General features: G+C 41.1%; 1 protein-coding gene across 4 annotated transcripts in view; it reads right to left on the bottom strand.

Moving 5' to 3' along the window:
- The window catches only part of si:dkey-192p21.6 (uncharacterized protein LOC565246 homolog), a 105,925-nt gene that overhangs the window by 44,820 nt on the left and 48,131 nt on the right, over nucleotides 1-12,974 (bottom strand). For all 4 annotated transcript variants that reach the window (XM_061910806.1, XM_061910808.1, XM_061910809.1 and 1 more), the window contains one exon: nucleotides 4,835-4,911. In XM_061910806.1, the coding sequence (XP_061766790.1) occupies nucleotides 4,835-4,911 (77 nt within the window). The remainder of the gene's footprint in view (nucleotides 1-4,834; nucleotides 4,912-12,974) is intronic.

Genomic DNA, 12,974 nt, shown 5'->3' with positions numbered 1-12,974 from the left:
AGAGACTGTTGTAATTATTAGACCAAATTCAAATGCAATAATCCTCCCCATTTCTCTTCAACTATTCTACTGTATAGTGTGCTGTTATGCTATCCATTTTTTGTATTATTTCACTATTTTCATGATCACAGATCACTAAATAATACTGTTAATGCTAAATTAAAAACCTCTGTCTTGAAAAAAAAATAAAATAAAAATACATAGATTGACAAATACAAACAATCTATCCATATTCAACTGCTTATCCGGAATCGGGTCGTGGGGACAACAGCTCTAGCAGAACCCCCCCAACTTCCCTCTCCAGAGCAACATTAGCAACTTCCTCCTGGGGAATCCCGAAGCATTCCCAGGCCAGAAAGGGGATGTAATTCCCCCTTCTGGTCCTTGGCCTACCTTAGGGTCTCTTCCCAGTGGGACGTGCAACGAGGACCTCCCTAGGGAGACGCTCGTGAGGCATCCGCACGGGATGCCCGAACCACCTAAGCTGGCTCCTTTTCAAGCGAAGGAGCAACGGCTCTACTCCGAGTCTCTCTCGGGTGACTGAACTTCTCACCCTATTTCTAAGGGTGATGCCAGCCACCCTTTTGAGGGAACTAATTTCGGCTGCTTGTATCCGCAATCTTATACTTTAGGTCTTGACCCACACTTCATGACTAAAGGTGAAAGTAGGAATGTAGATAGCTCGGTAGACTGAGAGCTTTGCCTTCTGCCTCAGCTCTCCTTTCGTCACAACAGTGCAGCAGAGAGACTGCAATACTGTCCCAGCTGCTCCGATTCTCCGGCTGATTTCCTTGTCCATCTTTCCCTCACTCGTGAACAAGACCCCAAGATAATTAAACTCCTCCACTTGGGACAGAGTCTCGTCTACCTGAACTGTACAAACCATCGGTTTCCTGCTGAGAACCACGACCTCAGATTTGGAGATGCTGATCCTCATTCCAGCCGCTGAACACTCGGCTGCGAACCGATCCAGGGAGAGCTGAAGGTCACGAACCGAAGGTGCCATCAGGACCACATCATCTGCAAACAGAAGTGAAGCAACCTTTAGCCCCGCGAGACGTATACCCTCTCCGCCATGGTCACGACTCTGCCTAAATATCCTGTCCATGAAAATCACAAAACTGATAGGTGACACAGAGCAGCCCTGGCGGAGACCAACCCCCACTGGAAACTGATCCGACTTACATTCAAGCACCCGGACACAACACTCACTTTGGTTGTACAGAGACTGGATGGCCCTCTGAAGGGTTCCCCTCACCCTGTACTCCCTCAGCACCTCCCACAGGATCTCCCGGGGGACCCGGTTATACGCCTTCTCCAAATCCACAAATCACATGTAGACTGAATAAGCATACTCCCAGGCTTTCTCCAGGATTCTTGTAAGAGTAAAGAGCTGGTGAGTTGTTCCACGACCAGGACGGAAACCACATTGCTCCTCTTGAATCAGAGGTCGGCCGGACCCTCCTTTCAAGTACCTTGGCGTAAACTTTCCCAGGGAGGCTGGGCTGAGTAGTGTGATACCCCTGTAGTTAGCACACACTCTGTGGTCCCCTTTTTTGAATAGGGGATCCACCACCCCAGTCTGCCACTCCCTCGGCACTGTCCGAAACTTCCACGCAATGTTGAAAAGGCGTATCTACCAAGACAGCCCCTCAGCACCCACAGCCTTCATCATTTCTGGATGGATCTCGTCAACCCCCGGAGCTTTGCCACTGTGGAGTTGTCCTGCTACTTCAGTGACTTCACTCCGAGAGATCGATGTCGATCCCCCATTATCCTCAGGCTTTGCTCCTGTCAGGGAGGGTGTGTCTGATGTAGTTGGGTTCAGGAGTTTCTCAAAGTGCTCTTTCCAACACCCTACGACTCACATGAAGTCAGCAGAGTCCCATCGTTGCTGTACACAGCTTGGATGGTTCCTTCCTTCCCCCTCTTGAGGTGCCGTATGGTCTTCCATGACAACTTTGGTGCCGCCAAGCTTTTGGTCCTTCTCCATGGATTCTCCGAACTGCTCCCACACCCTCTGGTTAGCCTCGTCCACAGCTACGGCCGCTGCCCTTCGGGCCTGTCGGTACCTTACAACTGTCTCGGGAGTCCCCTGGGATATCATACCCCGGTAGGACTCCCTCTTCAGTCGGACAGCTTCCCTGACCACCGCTGTCCACCAGGGTGTTTGAGGGTTACCATCCCTTGAGGCACGAAAGACTTTCTGGCCGCAGCTTGCAGCTGCAGCTTTAGCAATAGAAGCATTAAACATTCCCCATTCCTGTTCAATGTCCCCAAACTCCACATGGATGGCAGAGAAGTCCCTCCAAACAGAGGACTCCTCCAAATGTTCCCAGTTCATCCGCACTACATGCTTGGATTTGCCAGGTCTGTCCAGAGGTTTCTACCGCCATCTGACCCAACTCACCACCAGATGGTGATCAGTTGACAGTTCAGCTCCTCTCTTCACCCGAGTGTCCAAAACATCCGATCTCAGATCAGCTGATACGATTACAAAATTTATCATTGCTCTTTGGCCTTGGGTGCTCTGGTACCATTGGTGTACCAGCAGGTACACCAATGAGCATCCTTATGCTTGAACATGGTGTTTGTTATCGCAAGTCCATGACTATAACAGAATTCCAATAACAAGCCACCATTCAGGTTCAGATCAGGGAGACAGTTCCTCCCAATCACGCCAGTCCAGGTATCACTGTCATTGCCCACGTTTGCATTGAAATCCCCCAGCAAGACTTGAATCCCCTGCTGGCGCCCCATACAGGACCCCATGCAAGGTATCCAAAAACGACGAATACTCTGAACCCTGGTTTAGTGCGTACGCACAAACAACAGTCAGAGTTTTACACCCTCCAACCCTAAGGCAAAGGGAGGCGACCCTCGTGTCCACTGGAGTGAGCTCCAACCTACAGGCACTCAGCCGGGGACTCGTGAGTATCCCCACACCCGCCTGGGCCCACACACCCTGAGCAACTCCAGAAGTGAACAAGGTCCATCCCTTGTCAAGGAGTGTGGTTTCAGAACTCTTGCTATGCGTAGAGGTAATTCCCACCAGATCCAACCGGTAGCGCTCCACCTCCTCCACTAGCTCAGGCTCCTTCCCCACCAGCGTAGAGACATTCCACGTCCCAAAAGTCAGCCTCTACTGCCCCGAATTGGTCCGTCTGGAGCCTCCACTTTCACTGCCATCTACTTGGCAGAGCACCCGACCCCACTGGTTCCGACCGCGGGCCCACGTGATGGAGAGGATGGTGTGTCCACATAGCATCTTCGGGCTGTGCCCGGCCGGGCTCCTTGGATAGCCCGGCCTCCACGCGGTTGCTGACGGGCCCTGCCTTTGGGCCTAGCTCCGGAGGAGGGCCCGGGGCTTCCTTCGGGCCGGGTAACAAATCGTCTCGTAGTTTTTTTTATGATCTGGGCTATTTAACTTGTGGCCCGCTGCCCGTGGGTTCAGTTAAGAAAACTTGTGAAAGGCTCACATTTTTGCAGCAGTTTCTTTAAAACTGTAGAGTGCTGACAAAGAGATGATTATTGGCTAGCTTTTTTGCCGAAGGTCCTTAAAAATAGCAGAGCACCCCTGTAACTCTGACAAAACTGTACAGTAGATCAAATTTGAATGTCTATTTAAGGCTGGTTCTCCGTAATGTACAAAATACAACAAAGACTGTGTTTAACACTGCTGGCCAAAGTGGACCAAATCAGATATTTTCAAAATAAAATTTTCTAGCTGACTCTTTGGAGTACAAGTAAAATGGGATCTTTATCAACCTCCAGTATGAACGTGAAGAGACCCCAATTTGGCCCCAATGTGGCCTCAACGTTACTTGCATGCGCAGTTCAATAAAGTAAAAACAAAGTAAGTTGACCGGACTCCAGTCTGAACGTGAAAAGGCCCCAATTTGGTCCCAATGTGGCCTCAACGTTAGTTGCAAGCGCAGTTCGATAAAGTAAAAACAAAGTAAGTTGACCGGATTCCATAAATTAACACGTCGCTATTAATGCTACGAAATAAAATAAAAGTTACAACACCATGAAAATGGAAAAAAAAAAATATATATATATATATATATATATATATATATATATATATATATATATATATATTATATATATATACATATATATATACATATATATAAATATATATTTATATACATAGTGTAATTAATTTGGGAAGGTTTTAATCTTTTTTGGCTGTTGAGTAGCAGAGACATATATACATCAGCATGGATCTACGTTAGTTTTATTTTTTTAAATTCAACTTACAGCCAATAAAATATTTTCCTGCGCACACGAAAGACGTAGCTCACTCAAAGATGATATAAAATTCGCAATCAAGTCGCATTCCTCGTGCAATTCAGTTTCGACTGAAGGCACATTTGATACGATCAGATTCTAATCTGATTCGGACTACCTCTTGAAGTCTCATAAAACTGATGGGAAAAGATCAGCTTTGAAGCACTTTGGAGCGTTTGGACTGGCAAAAAGTATCTGATCTGTGTCACTTGAGGACAAAAAAAATCTGATTTGGTGTGCAGTGTAAACCGGGCTTAATAGTTAAGGGACAAGTCAGGCCACTCTGGTCCTTAGCTTTCTGAAAATGTGGCCAAGTCCTAGAGGGTCTGCTTATTGATTTGATATCCAAACACAAGTAGCTCACAATAGCAATGGATTTGTCAAGGATTATGATGTTATCACTACTTTCTTCACTCTATCAGTAATGACTTCAAGGGCACTGCCACCATTTTCAGTTGTGAGGCGATGCCACAAATTATTGACTGATTATTTTAGTCTCTTCTGCTTGAACAAAACAGCATATTGAGTTTTACTTCACCGTTCCATGGTGCGTGCTGAAAGAACCAGTAGCCTCCTCCACCGTAGTTGACAAATACCATCACTGTGAGGGCAAACCTACAAAGACAGAACAAGTCTGTTCATCAATCAGTTTGTTTTTTTACTGTCATTTTTTGTACTTTTTTTGTAAATTCCTGTCCTGCACTAAATGCGTGACCTTTACCCCTGTTATAGGTATCTGTGGATCATACGTGTCTGTAATTGTAACTACGGTTCTACTAACCCCGTTTCCATATGAGTTGGGAAATTGTGTTAGATGTAAATATAAACGGAATACAATGATTTGCAAATCCTTTTCAACCTATATTCAGTTGAATTTACTACAAAAACAAGATATTTGATGTTCAAACTCATAAACTTAGTTTTTTTTTTTGCAAATAATAATCAACTGAGAATTTCATGGCTGCAACAGGTGCCAAAGTGGTTGGGAAAGGATATGTTTGCAACTGTGTTACATCACTTTTTCTTTTAACAGCACTCAATAAATGTTTGGGAACTGAGGAAACTAATTATTGAAGCTTTGAAAGTGGAATTCTTTCCCTTTTTTTGTTTTATGTAGAGTTTCAGTCGTTCAACAGTCCGGGGTCTCCGCTGTTGTATTTTACGCTTCATAACGCGCCACACATTTTCGATGGGAGACAGGTCTGGACAGCAGGCGGGCCAGGAAAGTACCCGCACTCTTTTACTACGAAGCCACGCTGTTGTAACACATGTCTTGCGGAAATAAGCAGAGGCGTCCATGATAATGTTGCTTGGATGACAACATATGTTGCTCCAAAACCTGTATGGACCTTTCAGCATTAATGGTGCCTTCACAGATGTGTAAGTTACCCATTCCTTGGGCACTAATACACCCCCATACCATCACAGATGCTGGCTTTTGAACTTTGCGCCTATAACAATCCGAATTGTTATTTTCCTCTTTGTTCTGGAGGACACCACGTCCTCTGTTTCCAAATATAATTGGAAATGTGGACTCATCAGACCACAGAACACATTTCCACTTTGCATCAGTCCATCTTAGGTGAGCTCGGGCACAGCCAAGCCGGCGGTGTTTCAGGATATTGTTGATAAATGGGTTTCGCTTTGCATAGTAGAATTTTAACTTGCACTTACAGATGTAGCGACCATCTGTAGTTACTGACAGTGGTTTTATGAAGTGTTCCTGAGCCCATGTGAAGATATCCTTTACACACTGATGTTGGTTTTTGATGCAATACCGCCTGAGGGATCAAAAGTCCATAATATTGCTTACATGCAGTGATTTCTCCAGATTCTCTGAACATTTTGATGATTTTACGGACCGTAGATGGTAAAATCCCTAAATTCCTGGCAGTAGCTCGTTGAGAAATGTTGTTCTAAAACTGTTCGACAATTTGCTTACAAAGTGGTGACCCTCGCCCCATCCTTGTTTGTGAATTAATTAGCATTTCATGGAAGCTGCTTTTATACCCAATCATGGCACCCACCTGATCCCAATTAGCCTGCACACCTGTGGGATGTTCAATATAAGCGTTTGATGAGCATTCCTCAACTTTATCAGTATTTATTGCCACCTTTCCCAACTTCTTTGTCATGTGTTGCTGGCATCAAATTCTAAAGTTAATGATTATTTGCAACAAAAAAAAAAGTTTATCAGTTTGAACATCAAATATGTTGTCTTTGTATCATATTCAACTGAATATGGGATGAAAATGATTTGCAAATCATTGTATTCCTTTTATATTTACATCTAACACAATTTCCCAACTCATATGGAAACAGGGTTTGTATTTAGTTCAGCTGTGGCTTCAGCTAGTTGCCGGTTCATTGTTTTTTCTCGGCCTCTTGTACCTGTGTGCCTAATGTTCCAAATATACAAAGAATAACAAACAGATATTTCTTATCAAACTTTGACTTTTTAAATTTTTCAATTCTGCTACCTTCTGCATGGAGGATAATGCAAACTGAGCATTATAAATCACTCAGGAAATGAACACTTGTCCTCTGGATCTCCTCAAGCAGGACTGCTGACTATAGACTTTGCGTCGAATATATGATACACTTTATGCTTTGCACTGGCCAAGGCTGATGAAACACTGCCCACGTGATGGAGTGCTTCCATTGAACGGCGGGAAAAAGGTGTTGCGTGAGAGAAATTTGAGGCGTCTTGCATTAGGAGAAGAGTGGGTTAGCTGTAAATCAGCATTGGCCATTATTTAAAACATGTCTGTAAAACGTAAAATCAACATACATTCAAACAATATTGAGAAATATAGACTGCCTTACTGTGTGACAGAAATTTATAATTTACATTTATTGAAACATGAAATACCTTGTGATTGGAAATTTACTTGTGGTAAAAGATAAGATTTTTATGTGTCTTCCATGCACTTGTTTAACAACAAATGGAAGTTTTGTACCAAATTCAAACACCACATGAAGGGCTTTGTGTGACCCAAAACAACATTTTGTTTGTTTGCTTATTTTGGTCTTCATTGTTACTTATGTATTATTATTAGACTCCTGAGGGGACCCCAGCCCAACCCTAAACGTAACGTTACAACCCCACATACAGACACTTAGTGTGTTTACATACATACAAAAATGAATTTAAAGCTTAATTTGGCTGAAACTAGCTTTTTAAAACACGTACAAACCTTAACAAAGTTTTTGCATGCAGGTATTAATGTTTGTAAGATTTTGTATGGACACTTTTTTTTCGAAAGATGGGATTAACATATCTAGATATTGTGATTGTAAACCAGTTCCTTCTTGCATGTACAGTATACTCTTCCATTCATCAATTATTTTCTCTGGCCATCTACACATGTGCCAGTCTTCCCAACGTGATAACCCAGAAGCACAGTAGATGATGCACTCCATGATCAGAAAGTCTGCAGTATTTACATGTTTGCTTTGATCAACACTGTATTTCATCCAGCGTTTGAACCAGTGGCATCATTAGGCAATTTTCGGGGGATAAAGGGTCCCTAAATACCTTTAAACCCCTAAATTATTTGTCGTTTTATTTTTTCTGTCAAAAGTCCTGTCTTTTGGTTGTTGAATGCAAGTTTTAATAAATATCCTTTTCACTTAAATATAATTGAAATATGTCAGGTTTCCCCTTTCTTTAAAGTGTAAGAATGATCATTCTTAGATAACAATAAACATAATAAGACACAATTTATTAATACATATTGTGTGTTAAATATACTTGGCCAATAAATCTGATTTTGAACCTGATACCAATAAAGCCTCCCCTGCCTCTAAAACATAGTGACATTTCTGTTTCAAACTTTAATCAAGGGTCCTTGAACAAACTACAATGATGTGCTATTACATACTCGTCTTGGTTCCCGAACACAATATTACATCCTTCAATAATACTTTATTATTATAGTTGTAACCATTGTTATTATTATTATTCGTGCATCTAATAGGGGTTCAGCTTCAACTTCTTTAAAAGCTAGTTTTGACACCTTTGTTTTGAATTTTCATCATCATTCCAGGAATGTGCTATGAGATTACTTTCTTCTATCATCTTATCCTGGTTTCCAAATATGTTGGTGGTATGTGTGAACGCACACAACAAAGGTACATGTTGAATGTTGGGTTTGCTGCAACCAAGAGAAATGATGCATTTTGCAACGGAGTGTCGGTTTTTACAAAACTTTTATTTTGAAGGGGTAATTTTTAACTTCCTGTTAATTTTTGCTGAAGGATGTCAATTATTAAAATGTAGGTCTAAGTGAGACCTACATAGAGGTTTTGGTTTCATGTCTTTCCGGCATTCCTACCGGAAGTTACAAGCAGTGTTGTCTGTGTTTTCTTCCTAGGAGCAGTTCTTTCTGTGTTTTATTCAAAAATTGCGCTAGAGCGCAATTTTGAGTTTTGGGGTTTGTTTTTTTCATCAGATCGCAATTTTCGCCAGTCCTGATGTGTGTGCCAAGTTTGGTGAGTTTTGAAGCAGTTTAAAGGGGTCAAATTACAGCTCAAAGAGGCAAAAATAGCATTTTTTGCGAAAATTTTGCTTTGAATGGGTTTTTGCAAAATTTTTGTTGATTTTTGCCCTAGAAGGTAAAATTATGAAAAGTAGGTCTAAGTCAGCCCTACATAGAGTTTTTTGTTTCATGTCTCTACGACATTGCTAACGGAAGTTACAATCAGTCTGTTTTTTGCTTCTTCCTAGGGGGCGCTAGCGCGCAATTTGGATTTTTGGGGTTTGGTTGCTTAATAAGTTGGTAAGGTTTGCCATACCGACGTGTGTGTCAAATTTGGTGAGTTTTTAAGCATGTTAAGGGGGTCAAATTAGGGTGCGAAGGTGCGGACTAATAATAATAAAGAATAAAGAATAATAATAATAATAATAATAAAACCTTGCAGTTTTAATAGGGTCCTTTGGTCCATTGCAAAAGGACTCCTTTGGGAGTCCTTTTGCAATGGGCCTGGCGGACCATAATTAGATTAAAACAAACTAACTAGTTGACAGAAAATTTTATTTCATCTTTAAACCAGATGGATTAAAATGAAAGATTAAAAAAAGTCTTAAATCTTTACGAAAGCCCAGGCTACGATCATGTGACCACCATAGTAGTTGTGGTCCTCATTGACCGCAGTGTTAATGTGACTGGCTGGCCCGGACCACCCGTTTGGAATCTCACTGTAAAAACTGTACAAGTCGACAGGGTGAACTAACCCACTCTTTCACATCATACACGACTGAGGAGATGTTGCGATGGGATTCTGCTGCTGCTGCCGCCTCTTGGGCCTTTCACCATCTAAAACACTGATTTGCGTTGTATTCAATAACATAAAAGATGGTCCTCAAGGGTCATAATGACATCAGTAAAAGTTCCCATCTGATGAGATGCCCCCAAGTTTGATAAAGCGAAGCAGTGAGCCATTACTGCTCTTTTAGCTCCAAACTGCAGATACAAGATTTTAATCAGCCACTATCTTCTCCGAAGGGTCGTCAAAGTGGAGTATGTGCATGTGATCGTCTACTCTATCTGATGCTTGCATATATCATTGAAGTTTTGATCGACGTACGCATTAGTCGCCATAGCGACAAAGACAAAGGTTAAACAAGTGACCAGACAAGCCCTGGTCAAAGAAATCACTGAGACGTGTGCGTTTATTGGCCATCTCTCTAATTAAATACTTAACTTCGAGCGCAATTAGATTAAACCGTCATCCACATGACGCATGGTTTTTTTCACTTTGTTTTATTTTCTGACAAATTAATTCAGGTGATATTATTTTCAGGTTGATGCAGGCTATTTCATGATTTCTAATTAGGTTCAGCTGTAAATATGCCTTCCTCTGAATTTTTATTGCACCATGAATTGATTGATCGGTGGGAGCCAAATGGTATCAATGATTTATTGCAAACAGATTACTTATAGAAGGAGCTTGCCTGCAACAGAGAGTGGTTATGACTCGCTTACAGACCTCTTTGATGTGAATTATAGGGCATGCATTTGCACTACAGGCTCACCTTCATTCTTTTCTCCAATGAATGTTGCATTCTGTCACAACGATCAAATGTCAAAGGGGCATTAACCCACATATAGGCATAAGACAACCCTGAATATAAGACAACGCATAATTTTTCAAATCTGTTTTTCGATATCTGTTCAAACATATATTTTCACCTCATTTCTTAGCGGTTCTTCTTCCTCGATCAACATAATATCGTGTCGTCAAAGAGTAAAAATGCATGTCTTTAAATATGCATCATTACAAAAAGGGTAATATCAATAAAATGGATAGATGCTGATAGTCCAACTCATTCTGACTGGTATACACAAGCTATGGAAATGATATCAGTCGAAACAACTGGATTTAGTTTAGATAATAATGAGTCATATATTGGAATATGGGATCTATTATTTGAATTTGTTTTAACTATTAAATGAACCAAAAATATGACTTTTTTAAAATCTTTTTGGAAAATATTGGATACAATGTGTTGTCAAGCTTATGAGATGTGATGCAAGTGTAAGCCACTGTGACACTATTGTTTTTTGGTTTTTTTTAATGTTTCTATCTTATTTTTTATAAATGGCTGTAATGATAATGTCTGCTATGTTGTAATCACTGCTATGTTTGAATTGTCATTAATATTGATACTGTTGTTGATAATATACATTCTTGTTTAACTGCTTTTCGATTGTTTTGTGTCATGTTTGTGTGTCTTCTCTATTGTTCTGTTTATTGCTATTCTGAATGTTGCTGGGTCGGGTTTGGTTTTGAAATTGGAATTGCATTATTATGGCATTGTTGTGTATTGTTTTTTTGGATTGACTAATAAAAATAAAAAAATAAAAAATCAACGAAATCTCTAAAATTAACACCAGAACTCCTCCACTCTTGTTTACTCAGGCTGTGTTCACACTACTAGTTTGGTACTCCAGTCTAAACTAATTTGGATAAATATGAATGAAAAGATCGTCATAGGACCAACACTGCTCAGTAAAAATGTATAGACACAAAATAAAGACCAATGGTCAGGCATCCATTGAGATTTATTACATGAAAAAAACCCAGATGTTCCAAAGCTGCTATATGTGTTACTGGTTGTTATTCGAACTGTCTGCTATTTTTTAATCATATAGGTTTCATGAAACATTTTCAAAATATAGATTTATAGCGCACGTTCCTTTGAACGACTCAATCTAGAGCCCTATACAGACCAAAGACACAGGACCATCATGTCAACTTACATCAAAGTACAAATACATTCAATAAAATCACAATCAGAATCAGATTTATTGGCTAACTATGTTTAACACAAAAGGAATGTGACTTGCAAGAATGCGCTTTTTTTGTTCAATGCAAATATGCTGTCCTACACAGGCTACCACCGCTTTGTGCACACACCCAACTTGTTAGTTTGCGTGTTACTAACAATGATGGGCAAACACGCAGCGATATCCAAATGCTCCAAATACAGAAATTATCAAAACACACCAAACCCAAGAACCAGAGGTGGGTAGTAACGCGCTACATTTACTCCGTTACATTTACTTGAGTAACTTTTGGAATAAATTGTACTTTTACGAGTAGTTTTTATGCAACATACTTTTACTTTTACTTGAGTATATTTATAGAGAAGAAACGCTACTTTTACTCCGTTCCATTTATTTACATTCAGCTCGCTACTCGCTACTTTTTTTTATCGATCTATTAATGTTTGTTTTGGTTAATGACAGAGCTTCAAAGTAGAATCTACGCATGCCTGCGTTTCACCAACGTCACTGGTGACGTTGGACCAATCAAACAGAGCCAGGTGGTCACATGACCAGAGTTAAACAAGTTCCATCCATCCATCCATTCATTTTCTACCGCTTATTCCCTTTTCGGGGTCGCGGGGGGCGCTGGCGCCTATATCAGCTACAATCGGGCGGAAGGCGGAGTACACCCTGGACAAGTCGCTACGTCATCGCAGGGCCAACACAGATAGACAGACAACATTCACACTCACATTCACACACTAGGGCCAATTTAGTGTTGCCAATCAACCTATCCCCAGGTGCATGTCTTTGGAAGTGGGAGGAAGCCGGAGTACCCGGAGGGAACCCACGCATTCATGAGAAGAACATGCAAACTCCACACAGACAGATCACGAGCCTGGATTTGAACCCAGGACTGCAGGACCTTCGTATTGTGAGGCAGACGCACTAACCCCTCTCCCACCGTGAAGCCCCACTTAAACAAGTTAAAAAAAAAAAAAAAAAATATTTTTTTTTTTTTTTTTTTTTTAACTTAAACAAGTTAAAAAACGTATTCGGTTGTTACCATTTAGTGGTCACTTGTACGGATTATGTACTGTACTGTGCAATCTACTAATAAAAGTTTCAATCAATCAATCGAAAGTGTAAAGGAAAAAAGACACTTTTTATTTCAACCGTACTTCCCGTCATAAACCTAAAGACTGATCGCACAGTTCCTGTCTTCACAATAAAAGCGCCGCTCCATCGCGCCTGCGCTAATAAAATAAGAGTCTCCGAAAACCAGCGCAAACAAGCTAGCAAGCCACGGAGTTTGCCGCCAATGTATTTCTTGTAAAGTGTATAAAAACGAACATGGAAGCTGGACAAATAAGATGCCAAAAACCAACGACTTTCATGTGGTAT

The sequence above is a fragment of the Nerophis ophidion genome, linkage group LG09 (genome assembly GCF_033978795.1).
Source record: "Nerophis ophidion isolate RoL-2023_Sa linkage group LG09, RoL_Noph_v1.0, whole genome shotgun sequence".
NCBI classification, from domain to species: domain Eukaryota; kingdom Metazoa; phylum Chordata; class Actinopteri; order Syngnathiformes; family Syngnathidae; genus Nerophis; species Nerophis ophidion.
The sequence above is the reverse complement of the archived record's forward strand: the minus strand, read 5'-3'. Positions and strand labels throughout refer to the sequence as shown.